The sequence below is a fragment of the Nesoenas mayeri genome (genome assembly GCF_963082525.1).
Source record: "Nesoenas mayeri genome assembly, chromosome: Z".
Lineage (NCBI taxonomy): Eukaryota > Metazoa > Chordata > Aves > Columbiformes > Columbidae > Nesoenas > Nesoenas mayeri.
The window spans coordinates 57384946-57401903 of NC_137542.1; the positions used below are offsets into that span (position 1 = coordinate 57384946).

The 16958-nt window shown below is 35.8% G+C and overlaps 1 protein-coding gene across 1 annotated transcript in view; it reads left to right on the forward strand.

Moving 5' to 3' along the window:
• The window catches only part of CPLANE1 (ciliogenesis and planar polarity effector complex subunit 1), a gene marked incomplete at its 5' end in the record, with an annotated part of 53592 nt that extends 37012 nt beyond the window's left edge, over positions 1 to 16580 (forward strand). Inside the window, 16 exons of the mRNA XM_080362950.1 lie at positions 240 to 344; positions 808 to 900; positions 2014 to 2126; positions 2382 to 2580; positions 2840 to 3060; positions 4568 to 4661; positions 5610 to 5771; positions 7199 to 7229; positions 8622 to 8753; positions 10577 to 10742; positions 12160 to 12221; positions 12679 to 12843; positions 13938 to 14050; positions 14391 to 14474; positions 15554 to 15723; positions 16140 to 16580. Of these exons, the coding sequence (XP_080219076.1) occupies positions 240 to 344; positions 808 to 900; positions 2014 to 2126; positions 2382 to 2580; positions 2840 to 3060; positions 4568 to 4661; positions 5610 to 5771; positions 7199 to 7229; positions 8622 to 8753; positions 10577 to 10742; positions 12160 to 12221; positions 12679 to 12843; positions 13938 to 14050; positions 14391 to 14474; positions 15554 to 15723; positions 16140 to 16277 (2048 nt within the window). The 3' untranslated portion in view covers positions 16278 to 16580. The remainder of the gene's footprint in view (positions 1 to 239; positions 345 to 807; positions 901 to 2013; positions 2127 to 2381; positions 2581 to 2839; positions 3061 to 4567; positions 4662 to 5609; positions 5772 to 7198; positions 7230 to 8621; positions 8754 to 10576; positions 10743 to 12159; positions 12222 to 12678; positions 12844 to 13937; positions 14051 to 14390; positions 14475 to 15553; positions 15724 to 16139) is intronic.
• Between the last annotated feature and the right edge of the window lie 378 nt (positions 16581 to 16958).

A 16958-nucleotide genomic window follows, 5' to 3' on the forward strand; every position in this document is an offset into this window, starting at 1 on the left:
ATTTTAATTCAATGTAGCATTGTAAGTTTCAGTACAGTTGCATATTCATGTAAGGTGAGTAGTGCAAACTTTTCTTGAAATCATTCATAAAGTATGGCTAGAGAAATGTTAAAATTATGTGTCAGGTGTACAAATAAAAATCTGTTGGAACCCTTAGTTTTGAGTTAATGTCATTCCTTTCACAGATTTCTAATTCTTGCATTATTTGTACACACATATTGTGTATTATCACATTTTAGACACAATGAGGGAAGCAATTACTACTTCAGCAGACCTACATTACATGGCTTCTACAGGAAAAAAAGTAGCAGAAACTCAAGATGCAAGTACAAATACCTATCCAGGTAAGTGCTACCTGTGTGACCTACAGCAACCAACTATTTCTAGTATTGTTTCTTGTTAATTGGGATATTTGGTCATTTTCCAAAATAGAGTAAGTTTTGAAAGAGACAACCAGTTTTTCGTTCTGTAACTTTTTATTTTAAAAAGTATTAAATGATAAAATATTGTAATATAAATTCCAAAATATTAAAATAGTTATAAATAAAAATATTATTGATGCAATTACACAATGGTCTCCACCTACTTTCTGTCAGTTCTGCTGTGACTTTTTCTGAAAGCTTCTTTTAACTCAGCTTCACTTTAACTAAGTGGGATTGAAATTGTTTCCCTGCCCCTTCCCCCCTCCAGCTTTGCTTTGATTGCGAGCTGGAAAATCAGAAATGTACATTCAGATAATGTCATTGGTGTATTTACTTTCTATAAATTCATGCATTTTGTTTGTTTTGTTTTGCTTTCCCTGTCAAGTGGTCAAATCATACCAGGATGTTGGAATCAGTGCTGGCAATGAGGTTTCTGAAGCTCAAAATAATGAGTCAGTTTTGTCTCTTCCTGTGTCAGGTGTGGCTTATGTTTTTCTCTACTTCATTTGTTATTTGAGAAGTCTATAAAAATATTATAATTTTAGTATGTTTTTAGTACATGAGGTAGCTTAATGCAGGCTGTAGATAAGATTATGCTAATTTATCCAGCTTCTTGAAATCAAAGGTGAAATAATTATAATACTATTTATGAAAGGTTTGGCTGGATTTTTTCACGGTGCAGTGTACCTATGCTTTTGTAATCCTGTATGAGGATGCACATTTGTGGATTTTAGCTTGATTTTAGTGCTACTTAATCTTGGGGAGTTAGTGTTATAGACCAAATGGATTGACCAGTGCGATATTAAGACAGATCACAGCTCCACAAAAAACTGAGCTGCAGTAGCTCAGTTGATTATACTGTTGTTCACTGCCTCTGCTAAGTAGCTGTATGCAGACTAACAATGTTCCGGCCTTAAGTAGGAATTTTATTCCTAATCAGTCATCTTTTGGATCAGTTTGTAGAACAAAAAAATAGAAGGTAACTGTGATTTTGGGCTAAATAAGATTTCTTTTGGTTTGGGTTACCCCCCTCTCTTCCCCCCCCCCCTTTTATAAATTTTTCATAAATTGTAGTATTTAGAATTTAGTACCTGAGTATCTTCCCTGTGGTATCAAGTGAGCATATTAACTTTTCTTTTCTTTTTTTTTTAAATTGAACAGTGTTGTTTGATTTGGAATATTATTTTACTACATTATATGACTTCCTTGCAGATAGTTTGCTAGAGATCTTTTTAGCCAAGTAGTATCACTTATATTTATTTGGATCAAATGAAGATACAGGAGGTTTTTTTAGCTTATTCAGGGGGGAATTGGAAATTAATAGCAATTTAGACTGCATCATGTTGCATTGATTTTTATCTTTTGAATAGTTTTCTGCTAATTTGTCACCAAAATGACAAATAATTCCATAATTTATTGTTAGAAGCAGATATTAAAGAAACTGTGAAGCTACATTGTCTAAATTTTTTCAAGGAAATGCTAATGAGAGCTCTTCTTACCATTTGGATAATGCAGACCTGTTTTCAAATTTGTTTGTCTGAAGTTTATTGGTTTTCACTGTAAATATAATACCATTATTCTTTTCTCATAGAATCATCTAGTGCCCCGGAGATACCGCCACCAGATATGTATTTAAACCTGAGACTCCCCACTGAAGTGAATGAGAGACCTCTACCATCCTTTCTGCCAAATGCACATGATTTGGTTAGTTGTCTCACATAGATATGGTTAAAATGCATTTTAAGTATGCTGTTTGTCTTACCTCATGATTTTGGGTTCTTTGGATGAGTTAGTTGTATAATAACCATAGGGAAGATTGTAGTTATTTTGTCTCCAAACCAAAAAACCTTTCAACTCAAAGTGGTAAGAGGTAAACACAGGAAGTGGTTAACAAGGTACTGTAAACAATCTATGCAAAACACATACTGTAGTACTCTTCATAGTCTTGTTCTTGTTTAGAGTGAATATGAATATATCAGTGTGAATGACATTGAAGACAGTGACGTCCTTAATAAGTTGCCCATGATACCTGAGTCTGCAGAAGAGATAGCTGCTGCACAGCAAAATGAGATGTTTGAAATTCCATCTACTGCAAAACTTCATCACAAGGCAGCTTCTGTTACTAATGCAATTCCACCTGAGGAGCTTCAGAAGAAAGGTAAACCATTTCGGTTTTTAAATCAGAAACAAACAAACAAACATAGCCTCCTGTTTTAATACTCTTCCCACAGAAAACCTATAGCCTTTCCCCAGCTCACCTCTTGCTTTTTAGTCTTATAGATTGAAACATTTATACATTTGACTTCTTTTGTGATTGCGAACATACTTTTAGGTATAGCATAGTTATGTTTAATTACTTGCAGTACTTAAATGTTTGCAGTTTATTCAATGATGTTGATGCACCCTTTTATTTCAAGATGATCATTTGGTAAACGTATCAAGCCAAGTGCAAAAGGAAGATAAGAAGTCAGATTCTGCTAGAGATCATGCGACTTGGAATGTAGTACATGAAGACGACAGAACCAAAGTAACTGGGAAAAAATACTTTTTAAAAAAACAGCAGGAAATGGATATAAAATTACAGACACTACAGAAGATGACAGAACATATGGAGGAGGATTTCAGAAATACCAAAGTGGTGAGTTCTGACTGCTACCTGCTGTGTCTGGAACAGTCTATTTTGTAACATCTTTCAGGTAAAGACAAAATTTACATTATGAAATGGTGTATTTTCAAATCTGTGTATGTTAAGAAAGATTGAGAATAATATACAATTCTTCACAATTAATCCTGCATCTGTTGGTTGATATGGTTACAATGGATGAAATGCTGGGCAGAATGTGGTTAGTTTCTTTGTAACTGAGAAAATGGAATAGTACAAAAGTTCAGGCTGAACAGGAGACCTGACAAAGATTTCTGCTGTTGTGCCTTTGCAGAATATTATGTGACTATTTCTGGAACCTGTTTCTATTTATTCCTTAAAATATTTGTGTTTTTAACATATTTATAAATTAAATATAGAAGTAAATTAGATGCATTTTGGACACAGTACATTCAGATGACCTTACATTTAATTCAGGAATTACTATTTCATAGGTCATGACAGAGATAATGATTAAAAGTTGAAAGTTTTCATCAGACTGACCTCTTAATACTGTATCTAGTTTAACTTGCTCAAAACTTCCAGTGTGGCTGACTTGGGTTGTATGTGAAACAGGGAATGCTGGCAATTATCTCTTTACAGTACTTTGACTTTTTTATTAAGTATAGAGCAAACTGGACATGACTAATCTAAGAATGACCCAGTAGGTTCTGATTTTTACCTAGCTGTTAAAAAAAATTATTTTTCTTTGCACACCAAGAAAACTAAGTCAATTTACAGTTCCTGTAGACCTGGCTTAATACAGAATGAATTCAGTAGCACTGTGTAGTTTCATAGAATCTACTTTTTGTACAGTCATTTGAAATAATAGTGTCCAATACCTGTTCTTCCATATATTCACGGAAATGTAATGACCTTATTGTGTCACATGCACACAGTTATAACACTAAGGTGGATTATTTAATCACTTATAAGCTTCATCAAAGTGATTATCTAACCAGATCTTTAAAAGACTGTAGCGAAAAAAAAAAATCTTCACATGTCCTTTCTTTGTTTCAGCATTTCACTGAATTTGGGTTATAAAACTACTTCTTGTTATCTAGCCAAATCCTGAAGATAAACCCATTTTCTTTTTTGCCCTTGTTTCAGTGCATACCAGTTGGTCGTTCTTTTTATAACAATTTCCTCCGTATTGGAAATCAGTTTATTCTTTGTAAGAACAAGAATTTCAGCTATTATTTAAACAAAAATAATGTGATCTATAGGAATAAAACTATTCACAAGGATAATACAGTTCATATGTATTTTTTTTTTGGAGTAAAGGTCCAGAAGATTGAACTCTTTAGACAAAATGAATCTACTTGCGCTATATTGATTCTTGAGCTATTTTATTAGTTTTGAATTGGGATACTCCATTAAAATGTTTATAAGATTTTGAGGGAAAAAAAAAAGTATTTAAAGGAAACTTGGCGTGACTATCTGTGGTGTGTCAGAAGTACCTTGAAGAATGTATGGTTACTTTGGTTTTGGGTTTCATTTATAGCTAGTGAAAATAATAGAAGATTTTGAAATGGCTGCCAATTCGGACCTTGGTGATCATCCTTCATTCTCTGGAGATGCTAGAATCATTGATAATGGTATGTGTTCATTTAACAGAGGGATAGTAAACTTGCAACTGAATATTAAACTTGACCAACTTTCAATTACCACTGACAGTTTAATACGATCCCAAAAGGTGTTATTGAAATATGCACCAAAAGTACAAGAGAAATAGAATCAAAGGTAGAAAATCTGAATGTTATGGGCACTGCTTCAACAAAAATGGATTTGAAGAGACTTGTATACTTTGATCTTTCCCAAAACCATACTGCAGGACTTGGTTATATGATTTTAAAGATGATAGTATGTATTTCTGTTGCATCATAATATCAAAAACTGATGCTTATGAGTGCTTAGCTTGCTGATATAAAAGGCTATGAAATTTGTCCTCAGTTTTCTCTGTGTATATAAAGAAACATTTTCATGCCTCTTTGGTGGCTACTTAGTTTCAATATCTGCTAATTTCAATAAAAGCTTACATCACTTTAACTGTTTTCTAGAGCTGATGTATTGAACTGTTTATTGTTTATATAACAATTAACTATATAGTACCTGTTTACTTATAGCTACTGTACTGTGTCAGGAAGGTGTGCTAGGGATGTATACTTCAGGTCTGTTTTTTCATTCATACCAAAACATAGTCTAATCTGCTTATGAAGTTAATACAAAGCCAAGTGGTAGAAGAAAATCATGGTTATATCTGTATTATACATAAGACAGTCTTTAAGATGTCTTTTAGCCTCATGCAGAACAACTCATAGTTTAGTCTTTTTTGTTCACATGTGCAGGACTGGTAGATACTTCACAGCTCTGGCAGTGCTCTTTCATAGGGGTGCACAACTGGTCTACGTTCAGGTTATTCCAGGTTTGACACATAAACTAAATGTGCGATTGAGAAATATATATGAGTAAAAGTTTTTTGCATTGTGGGTTTTTTCCATTGGTCTACACTAATTACTATATTTATAATTTTTTGACGGAATCAGAACAATATTTGAAGGGTGTGATTTTTGAAGATGTTACAAGTGATGAGAAGGAGATCTTGAACTTGGAATATCCTGCACCCAGTTATACTACCTTGGAAGTACACTCTCCTGCTTCTGCGGCCTCTGCTTCTAAGTTTCCCAGTGGCAAAACATCATCTTCTGGTATAATCTTTAATGTTTCCTTTTACCTTTTTCTCCTTACTTAAAAATAAGTAAACTTTTTCATCCTGGTGTAGTACTTTCTTATTGCTGTTATACAGAATGTTCTGTCATGCTCAGTCTTTCTAGTTTGCATTATTTAGAATGGCTTAATGGCTGTGCATTGATAATTAGTTTATATGTTACCAGGTGAAACAGTGTGATTAAGCTTTGAAAGCAGCTCAGCAGTGAATTATACTTGCACTCAAATTCAGCATTACTGAAATAAAATTAATAACTTAAGGACTATTTCTGAAACACATCATTGTGCTGATTTGTAATTATTTATTTAAGTGTATGTGAATGTTAATATGAACAGTGCCACAAAACACTCATAGCTTCCTTCCAAAGCTGTCTTTATCATTTCTGTCAGCTTCTTATGTTCTAGAGAGGGATGAGATCTTAATTCAATTCAGCCCACATCAGCAAAATAAGTTGTTCTTTATCACTATACAGTAACTACTGTCTGTATACTAAAATGTTATTTTAGAAAGTTTCATTTAATTTTGCAAATTGTCAGTAAATTGATTTTTGTGATTATGAAGACTACAGTAGCATTAAAAGGAGGAGGAGAAATCACTATGCAAGCAACCTATTGCCTGTGTTTAAGAAAGTATTGTATCTTATTTTGTGTGCATGTTGCCTGCATTGCTTGCATTCAAGCTTCTGAAAAGGATACATACTTTGTATGGGTGAACATGGATTTAATGGTTACACTTGCAGCAATCTGTCTTAAAAGGTGTTAAAATATGATTCCTGTGTATGCATACAGCAGAAGTCAATCTCAAATGGCATGCACACCCAGATAAATTTTATTAATAGTAATATACTTAGAGTTTTCTTTAAGGTATGAACTTGCTACTTGCAAGCTAATGAAACTGTAGGTGATACTAAGTTGCACCTATGATTTTTTCATGAGTACAGTTTAGCTTAGGAAGGATGATAGTGCTTTTCCTTCCAAGACATCTGTACTGTTCTTCAGCTATGTTCCTGAATTCCAGGAGGCTGTAGGCTCACTTCTTCAAGTAAGTGGCAATTGATAATTTTCCATAAAACACTGTGTAGTTAATTGAAACAGATCGTTTCCAATTGGAACTGATAAGCTTTGCTCATGGCAGAAAACGTGACAACGGTGATCTCTTCTTCCTAGTAAAACTACCTATGTCAGTCAGGGAGCTGTTAATTAATGTTCTCTAAAGACTCTGTATTAACCTGGCAGTTGATGACATGCTTTCTCACATGTATTTAAGCCTATGTACAATATTCATTTATTTTTAATGTCAACATATTCAGGTTGATATATTTCTGTATTTTATCCCACAGATTGTTTGATGTATGTCTTACTAGTTTATGTACAAGGCATTTATTAACGAAGGCTGTTTCTGTTTCAGGCTTTCACATTGGCAGAGAACTGTGTGATACGTATGTATTTTGACACTGGTTTTGTTTAGAATTTGTTTACTTCAAACTCCCACAAATAAGAAGACTGTCAACATTGAACTGTCACTTACATAAAAATCTCGGCATTCATTTTCAAACTGAATGAAAACTTTTATTAGTTAATTTCAGGCGTTAACTCTGACTTTGGTAGTGCCTGTTAGATTCACTTTATGCAAAAATCACAGAAGCATTCCAAGCTGCTTTCTAGTTACAAGTAATATAGCTGTTAATGCAGATGCTGCTATTGTCTATGTGCATTTAATATTTCTCTTCTTTGCAAAATACAGATTTTGAACAGGTCCATGTAACTGCTGCTAGTACCTGTCTACTGAGGCCAGCTATCACCAGAAAGCTTTTGAAGTGTTACTGTATGAAAAGTGTAAAGCAACAGACTGGAGATTTCAAAACTGGAATGCTCTTAGGCATTAAATAAAATTATCGGACATACATATGTCTTCCTGTTAACTACTGTTAGTCCTCTGGATCCAGTTGTGCAGAAGAAAATAGTGGCTGGCTTCCCTTCCTTCCTGTTCATGCTGCTCAGTTACCCACCTTTATTGTTTTTCTTGAAACATAGCAGTAAACTGAATGGTGTAGTGTATTTTTAAAGTATTCTGGGTGAAAAGGCTTGTTGTGACTGAAATAGATTAAGGAGTAATTACATAACCTTGGAGGATGGGCACGAGGTAATAAAGTTTAGCAGATGGCAATTTTTACCCAAAGGAGTAACTTAAGGCAACTGCAGCTTGTAATCATAAACTACATGAAATGAAAAAAGAGAAAAGGAAAAGGCAGAATTTAGGTGAAGTTATTCTCTCACTCTTATTCTTGCTCAGAAAGTAATAGAGAGCTGGGATTCTAGAAATTAGTAGAATCTCACAGCCTTATCTCAGCACAGGCAGCAGTACAGACCCTGTGGGTGCTCCTGGCCCTTTGGGCTGCCAGGCTAAGCCTCCTCTGGGCCAGACATGTTCACACACCCCTGAGGAGCTCGGGCAGTTCAGTTCTGGAGGGGGACACGTTTCTGGGTGGTTTATTCAAAGCCCTCTTTGCTGCAGTACCCCCAATGTTAGTCAGGAATGTGTCCCATTCATAGTGAGGAGCTACAAAGTTGGCTGAAGTGTACATGATGACAGCAAAGCTGAGGTGGTTATCTGCTAACTTTTTAAAGATATCTACACAAATTATTCAGGTATTGCTCGTATGTACTAACATAGATGTAGGGGAAAGAAAATTCAGTCCAAAGGCTTCTGGTAAAACAACCTGAATATTCTTGTTTTAAGCATAAAAGGAAGGATTTTAGTTGCTTGTTCTTACAGGCATACTCTACTTTAAATTAGTAACATTTTTTTTTTTCCTCTGCCTAACTTAAAGCTCTTTAGAAGATCCCCTGCAAATTACTGGTCTGAGTGGTGTTACTGACATCATTGATGATCTTATAGTAAAAGGTGACATCTCTCCAACAGAGCTGGGCTTCACAAAAACACAAGCTAAGAAAATCTCTAGGTAATACCATGGCTGGTTTTTATTATATGTTAGTTAAGTAATTCTAACCCTGGTTACTCTTCTCATAGCTTCTGGCCTGTATACAATGGAAGCAAGCATGTGATCTGAGTTTATGTTAATGAAACTAGTATTAGAATGTTTAACAGCCACTATTTTACTGGTCATTATTGTCAAATGTGCTAACTGGGTTTTATTGCTTTGGTTTTAAAATTCCTTCCTTCCTACTTGCTTGTTCCTTATTCTGCATGATATAGGCTGGAGCACAACTCTACATATACAGCAGATTCAGATCGATCAAGGGGACTAGAACCTTCTAAAACAGTTCTGAAAGACAGAATAGAAATTTCCTGTCAGCAGCAAAGCAGTTTCAGAAGCTTCCAGCCCCATACTCCAGCTTATCATGCTCTCCTCCCTGCTGGAGATTTCTGCACCTTCCTGACTGTTAGTTATAAAATCAGCTCTGTTCTTTCCTGAGACAGGTCGAATTTACAGCTCCTTCTTACTTATGTTTGTGGTATCAGTTGTTTACAAGACAAAACTACAGCTGTTCCAGATGCCAAACAATCTGTTGTGATGGTGCGACAGTTCACACCAGTTCAAGATATTCATCAGGATGTTCTAGTGATTCGTCTAAATAGAGTGTAGTGCTCTGGATTACTTGTTCTAACATTTATTCAAATTGTAAAAGGAGCTCAAGAGCTTCAAATCTAAACCTATGCACAGGTTATAAACATCCCTGTGATCCTTTGAGAATTCCAAAAACATTAGTAATAACTACCTAAACATACAAATGCTGCTAGCTGGGCTGTTTTGTGCAATTATGTGAATATTTTCAAAATTACGGGACATATCAGAAATGTGCTCAAGTAGTATTTAATCAAAATGACCAAAGACCTAAAGACAACTCATTTTCACATACTTATTTTCACACAACTCTGAATTCTTCCAATAATGAAACTTCCCATTGCCAAAAATTAAATCACTTTCGAATGAGTAAAAGTTGTTCTAATCTACTGAGGGCTTTAATGCCTCAGTCCATAAGCTTTCAGCTGATTGCTACACTAATAGATTCTCTTGATTCTGGAATTATTAGTGCCTGCCAGTCTTAAAAATGAGAGAAGTTTCAAAATGGACTGAAAAAAATGAGATGTTAAAAATTGAAACACATTTGAAAAATCTTTTATTTAATTTTTAGGTCAGTGCTTTTATTTTTAAAGTGAAGAACATACTTATTACCTAACTGCTTGCTTTAAAGACTATTTCAAGGTGAACTAGTAAATATTTCTTAAGAACTCTGGGGATGAAATTATATTAGTAGATCTTACTGGCTGTGTTTTTTAGTATTCTGAGTTAGTGTTTTTGAAATTACTTTGTACAGATAACTTGTGAAGAAGCTTATCGGTTGAGGGGAGGGAACAACAAGAATGATAGAATCTCCTTGTTCTTTTGTTCTTTGCAGAATCTTATACCATACACACTGAAAAATGGAAGACCAAAGTAAAATGACTTGCAGTTTTTTCTGTGCCAGTTATTCTATAAAGACTATAACAGTTGGTCCACATTTAAAGTTTTGTTCCTATTACCAGAACATAGTTGAGGAATAGAAGAAAAATTTTAGGGAACATCTTGGAAATTACTTGTGTGCCAGAATTTTTTGAAGTAAAATTTTGCAGAAGAAAATTTCCCTGTTGTTCATTACTTAGGCTTTTAGCTGAGCCAGAATTTTAAAGCGATTGCAGTATTTTTATCATATTATGTGTAGCTGCCATTGTTTGTGATTTAAAGGTTGTGCTAGATTATTTCCCTTTTATATCTGCTTTCAGGGTTCGTGATTCTGCTGCTGGATATTCTCAAAAAACAGAAAAGGAGAAGAAAGAGATACAAGCATGGATGAAAAGAAAGCAAAAGGAAAGAATGAGAGAGTATATGAAGAAACTGGATGAACAAAGACAGAGAGAACATTGTCCTTTCAATCTAAAAAACAAAGTGGTAAGAATAATGGGTATCTTGAACAGTAGCTGTTGTGTTTTATACAGGTGTTGATTGTTCAGGTCAGATAATACAACGGCTGTCGGTGATTTTTTTTCCTATTTTAATGTAGCTTTTTTATATGTATAATTTTATTTTATTGGACCTGGCCATAGTTGTGTCAGAAGTGATCAGTAAGCAAATTTAATGGTGTTCTTCACAGGCTGCACTACTGACAATTGGCTGGAGGTAGCAGTAAGACCTGTCTCCCAGCTCTAGATTCAGGAAATGCAATCCCCTGACTCTAATGGATGTAGTTGTAGCATTCACTGATAAAAGCTGTATTTTGTCAGGGTGTGATAAATACAGGAGTTGTAAAGATGTGTTTACATCTTGTTTCATCTTCCACCACACTTCCCCGAAACCACCAGAGAATTTAAAAAGCAGAGTTCAGTTGCCAACAATCTTTAAGAACACAATAGGGTACTGAGGGCAGCCATCCTTGTCATTCACACACACAGAAGTATATGCCATTACAGAGCGTCAGCAGAGAAATATGGGATATATCTCAAGTATCTCATGGGTTTTTCTGTTTAAATCTGGTTTCAATACAGTCTCAGAAAACAATTCCTTCTCTCCCACATTTTTTTGAATTTTAATTAGTAAAAACACATTCATGGCCTGATACATCTCGTTCGATCAGCAATAACTGAGGGGGGAAATAGTACAAAAGTAGTTCAGAAATAATTTCTCTATCAGTATTAAGTCTTAAAATACACTTTTGTCACCTGGATACCTTCAGGACCTGAAAAGACATTGCTGAGTCAGGGGAAGCTCCAGGATTACAAGAGATGAGACCTAACAACAGGAAATATATAGCCCTGTGCTGTTTATTCATCAGCTGAATGCAGGGTATGCTGTAAATTCTTTCTACACTGAAGCTCTGCTGATTTTACCTCCCAAGCAGCAAACATGTAATACACAAAACTTTCCTCTTACTAAGTAATACAATTGCGTTGTCTTTTAGAAAAAGTAACAGATCTCATCCATGAAATATAGTATTTCCCCTGGTTTTAAATAGTCTTTCAGAGCTGAACACAGCTGCTCTTTTGCACCTGTGTAGACAGAAGTGATTCAGGAAAAATGGGTCCTGGTTCTCTCCTTCTCCTCTTTTGCCAGTCTGTAACTGTATATTTTATGCTTTTGTTATCAGCTTTTCTCCTGAAATCAATAGATTGAGGGATTCTCAGCTTATGGTTGTGGTTTGTTGTTGTTGGTTTTTTGTTTGGTTTCCATATGCTTTCCTGTTGTTTTTCATTCTGGACAATGCCTTAAACAGTAAACTTTCAAGTCCGATAGCTCTGCACTTAGAGAGTGAGACACTGGAATGAGACTACGATACAGAATATGTTACTGATTATTATGCTTTCTTGCACAGCATTGTAGTCTTACTTCAAAGGATATTAAGTTATTCCAGAAGAAGAAAGAAGAAAAAGACAAGTAAGTTACTATAAATGTTACTTGTTGTATTCTTATTTAATATTAATCGTCCAGTCTTAAGCAAGAGGTAGTTTTAACTCTCTTGTCTATGAAATTTCAGATATGAATGTCATTTCAACCAAAAGCATAAATAATTCATGTTTGCTTTACCATTTAGGAAAATTCTGAACATACTTCATCCTTTGACTGTATTTTTCACTTTCCAAGTATCCTTGTATCTTTTTTTTTTTTTCCCCCCCAAACATTGACTCATTTTTTTCTGTCAAACCCATTGTTAATAAATGTTTTAGCTTTTAGCTAATGATCTTAAAAGGGTTAGCATACCTTATTTTAAATTGCAAAAATATATTCTTCTATTCTGGTTACCCTGCAGCCTTACAAGACTCACAAGCCAGCTGCAATTAAATGAGTGAGAGCATGAGAGCAAGAGTTAATATGTAATATTATTTATCCACAGAGCCCTGTTATCTGAACATCACAGTATGAGAATATCACAGGCACTTTCTCTGATGAATGAAATGTTATCTGAAACAGTGCTGTTACCTGCAAATGAACATAGACCATTGTCCATGACAAGATCACCTCAAGAGTACAGAAAAAGACACGTGGCATCTACCAGAAGGTAACAACTATAAGCATTAACCCTCTTCTGATGTGTTGGTGTCTTTACCACACTTGGAAGTTGTCTGCAGTTTGTAGCTAGTTGGTATAGGATTAGCTTGAGAGGAGCTTTATATTCTGGCAGAATCAAATATAAGCTCTGTCTGGATCAGAGTAGTCTTCATTTACTTTGCCAGGTTTCTTACAATCACTAATGCAAATCTTGGAAGGAGCCTTAAAAATGTCTTTTGGAACACAGAATAAGCCAACTGTAGAGTCAGAACTGTATTCCGTGTCCTAATCCATTCTACTCAATAGCAATTCCACTAGACTATAGCCAGCAACATAGTTAATGATCTGAAGAATGTCTAGTAACAAGCAGGAAGCAATTAAAGATACTACTCTGCATTCATATGGACTACTTATAGTTCAGCAAACTCTACGTTTACTTTCTTCCTTTCTAGTCTTTTTTCATTACCTAGAACTTTACTTCTTACTTCTTTGGTGCTTATTGCCTTTTGAGGAGATGATGATATTTGAGTATTATAAATTACTAAATTTATTCTACTCAATGGCATTAATGTCCAGTGTGTATATATGTAATCCAAGTGTCTATTGCATGATACTTCTCCTATATACAGTTTTATGTTTTCCAGAGTAATAGGAGAGACTGTGTACTTCAGATAATCCTGTAAACTTCCAGACTTAAATATTTCTGCATTTCTTTTTAATAGGTAAAGTTCCAGGATAGAGCATTAAACGGTGCTGTACAGATTCTCTTGATGGTGTTCAGGGGCAGTTTAAGTACATCAGCCTTGCTATAATCAAAAGTCCTTAGGAATTCCATGCAGGAAACCACCTTAGGAGTGGCAGTAACTTCTAAATTTTGCTGGACCTAGTTCTGATTCTGGAGAGGCTTATTGGCCCCACAAACAGTCCATGATGCTGATCCTCAGCTAAGTGGGCTGAAGGTGATTTCTGTGGCCTTTTTACCTCATCTAAATGAGGCCTGTTAGATCTAAATTTTCTGGGGGAATGGTGTGTATGTGGGTAGACAGTGGTAAACATTTGGACTTTGTTATTGTTGTGCTGTTTGTTTGTTTTTTCTTGTTGTAGAGGGCATCCAAACAGCCATGTTCTGTCAGACAGGAGCAGAATTGCTGCCAAACCCAGCTTTGGTCAAAAAGTACACCGTTTCACCCCAACTCTTGGTTTAACACAGTCCAGGGGTAAGAACAGAACTTTCTTAGTGAAGGCACGTAGTGAAGATGATCTTCAGATTACTACTACATTTTGTGTGGGAGGAGCTTTAATACCTATGTAGAAAGTCAGATGTATAATCCTGGATGTTTTCTGTCCTGAGGCTTTTGCAACTGTGCTGTTGTTGGCCTGTTAAATGATAAGAATTACATTTCCTTATCATCTCTTTCTAAACCCAAAGTAGCTTAATTTGCCATAGCAAGAGTACTGTTTAATCCAGGAAGCAAGCTCATAAATGAAAATAGGAATCTTTTGAGTAGTTTTGATCTACTGCATCTAACAGAGGGACTGCTTTCATTGTCTTTCCAGGAAATGCCTCCATGTTCCCTCAGAGAGGTACTTCCAGAGGAAGAATGAGAAATGCAGCAAACGGTCCTGTTAATTCTAGACACTGTAAGTTCAAACAGCAATGGCACAATGCTGTTCAGCTACATTATGCGGGGGAAAAATAAGACACAGAGAACATGCTTCAGAGTACATCCTGGGTAGAATTTATGCAATACAGGCCTCAAATACAGCCTTAGTTTAGGAGAATAAAAGTCGCTATTTTTTCCTCCCACATAAGACTCCTTTTCATTAGAAACCTGTGAAATATTTTAATCAATTAATCAATCAGTCACCTCGGTTTATCTCCTGAATGGGCTTAGCCTGATGGCAGTTCCAAGATTACTGAAGTAAATGTACTAAATTTCAGTGATTTCCCGAAACAGGCTTTACAAAGTCATGAAGGACAGAGGACTTGAGTATTTTTTTCAGCTGAAACCCACAGACAGGGAGTTAATTAGAAGTACAGTACACAGGCCTTGTGCCTCTCCCTTAACTTTCTATGCTGCCTACTTTCTGAGCTCTTTTAAAGTAGGAATTGTGTTTGTTATCCCTCTGTATAGTATCTAATTTATTTGAGTTGGCAATGTAGGAAAGGGAGAGAGGCAATAGTAAGCACATAGGCTTTTTTTCCTGAATCACTCACTCACCTCTACACATGTTAAAAGTCATTCTCCTCCTCATTTCCATGCATTCTCTTTTTAAACTCTAAGTACAGGTTGATCTTTCTGTGATTTCACATCACCTTCCTGTGTTTCTCCAGTATATGCCATCACTTCTAATGGTTTCACTAAAGTTCCATGTCTCCTAAGAAGCACAAATCCAGGATTTATATCGTTTTATTCCTCTATCAAGTAAAGTAGTAATGTCTCTTTTTGAGGACTGCGCCACAGTTCCTGGTGCATAGTCGTGTTTGTGTGCTGCCTTGGGAAGACAGTTCAGAGCATGAGGCTGAAAGGAACCAGCAGCATTTTTCCACCATAACCCCACATCAGTTCAGGATGCCAGGGCATGCTCTTTTCACATGTGTTCACACACAGCTTCAACTCTTAGAACTTGGAGCTTCTGTTCTTGGAGAAATTTCAAGACATTCAGAAGAAAACAACAATAAATGTTACAGTACTATTGTTGGCTTGTTTTCTCCTCAGCTGCTGAGTACAGAGTCAGCAGAACATCAAAACAAAAGCCTCCACCTGTTACCGCTGCAGTTCAGACAGAAGGTGTTGATCAAGAGACTGATCGAGATGTAGTGAGTCCTTGGACTGTGCCTGATGATATCCAAAGAATACTGCAAGATACTCATGAGTCCTTCTTTCAGGTACAATGTCCACTTATTCTAGCAATTATTCGATATGTGCCATTTAACACTCTGTTTACTTCTGCTTTATTTAAAATGTTGTTTTCTATTCAGAACTTGTGGGTGGCATAGATGCAGAGGGACATAAACAATGGTGGTTGAACAGAGTTATGTTTTGTCTTTACAAGCAAAATGATTCTTGTGAGCCTTGAAAAGGAATCTTCTTTATAAAAACTGTATAGGCACATTGTCTGTCCAAGCACCAGGTGCTAGTGGGAGTGAGTAAACAGGAAAATAAATTGCATTTGTTGCCAAATAGACAGATACATGACTTGATTAGTGTGTGTTTGAAAAGAGTGAGATCATTGCTACTGACTGCACAGAGGTCTTGTCCATGAACAACTCACAACGATTCAGCTCCTCTTTTCCTCCCACAGGCCACTGCACCACATGCTGTGAGTTTCTCTCCTCCTGGCATTGACAGTGATGGTGTTTCTCAAAGCACGGGAAGTATCCTTAGCAAACTGGACTGGAATGCAGTTGATGCTATGGTAGCAGAGGTGGAAGACAAGTGAATAAAATTTCTCAGCTGCTGTGCACTTGTGGACAGCTGCTGGTATCTTGGTTTCATTTTTCAAAATAATCATTATTGTACTTAAAGTGGACTGAGGCTTGCATTGGTTTTCTTCTTAAGCAGCACAGGAACTCTGACTGCTTTCAGTCTTGCCCAGGTGATGTCCAGTTCCTTAAGTCGTAGTTTGCTTCCCATATGCCTTCAAGTTAGATGAACTGAATAGAGTTGTTAAATGCAGCCAACACTTAGCCGGCCCATAAGTTCTTGTTTACTTTTCCCCTTTGAAATACACAAAAAGTTTTAAGAGCACTGCATAACTGTTTTACCATTGTATTTAATATTTAACATCATTATGGTTGGAGTTATTTTTGTAACCTAACAGTTGCGATAAACTGATTTAATAAAAGTGAATTTATTAGTTTCTGCTGTGAAGTGATTTACACACAGAGCACTGTTATTGCTGTGTACCACTATGACTGTGTGCTACCTTAATATTTTAAACCCAGCTTACTTGTACTGTAGGTTAGAGAAATCTGCAAGAGTTTGGCAGAGGTACAAATAGTCAGCAGCAATAAATGGGAAACAGGCTTTTGTTAGGAAAATCAGATACCAGTGTCAGACATGAAGGACAAGTACTTACAAGGTAAAGAAAAATATCACCATTCGTCCACCTATGTAATGC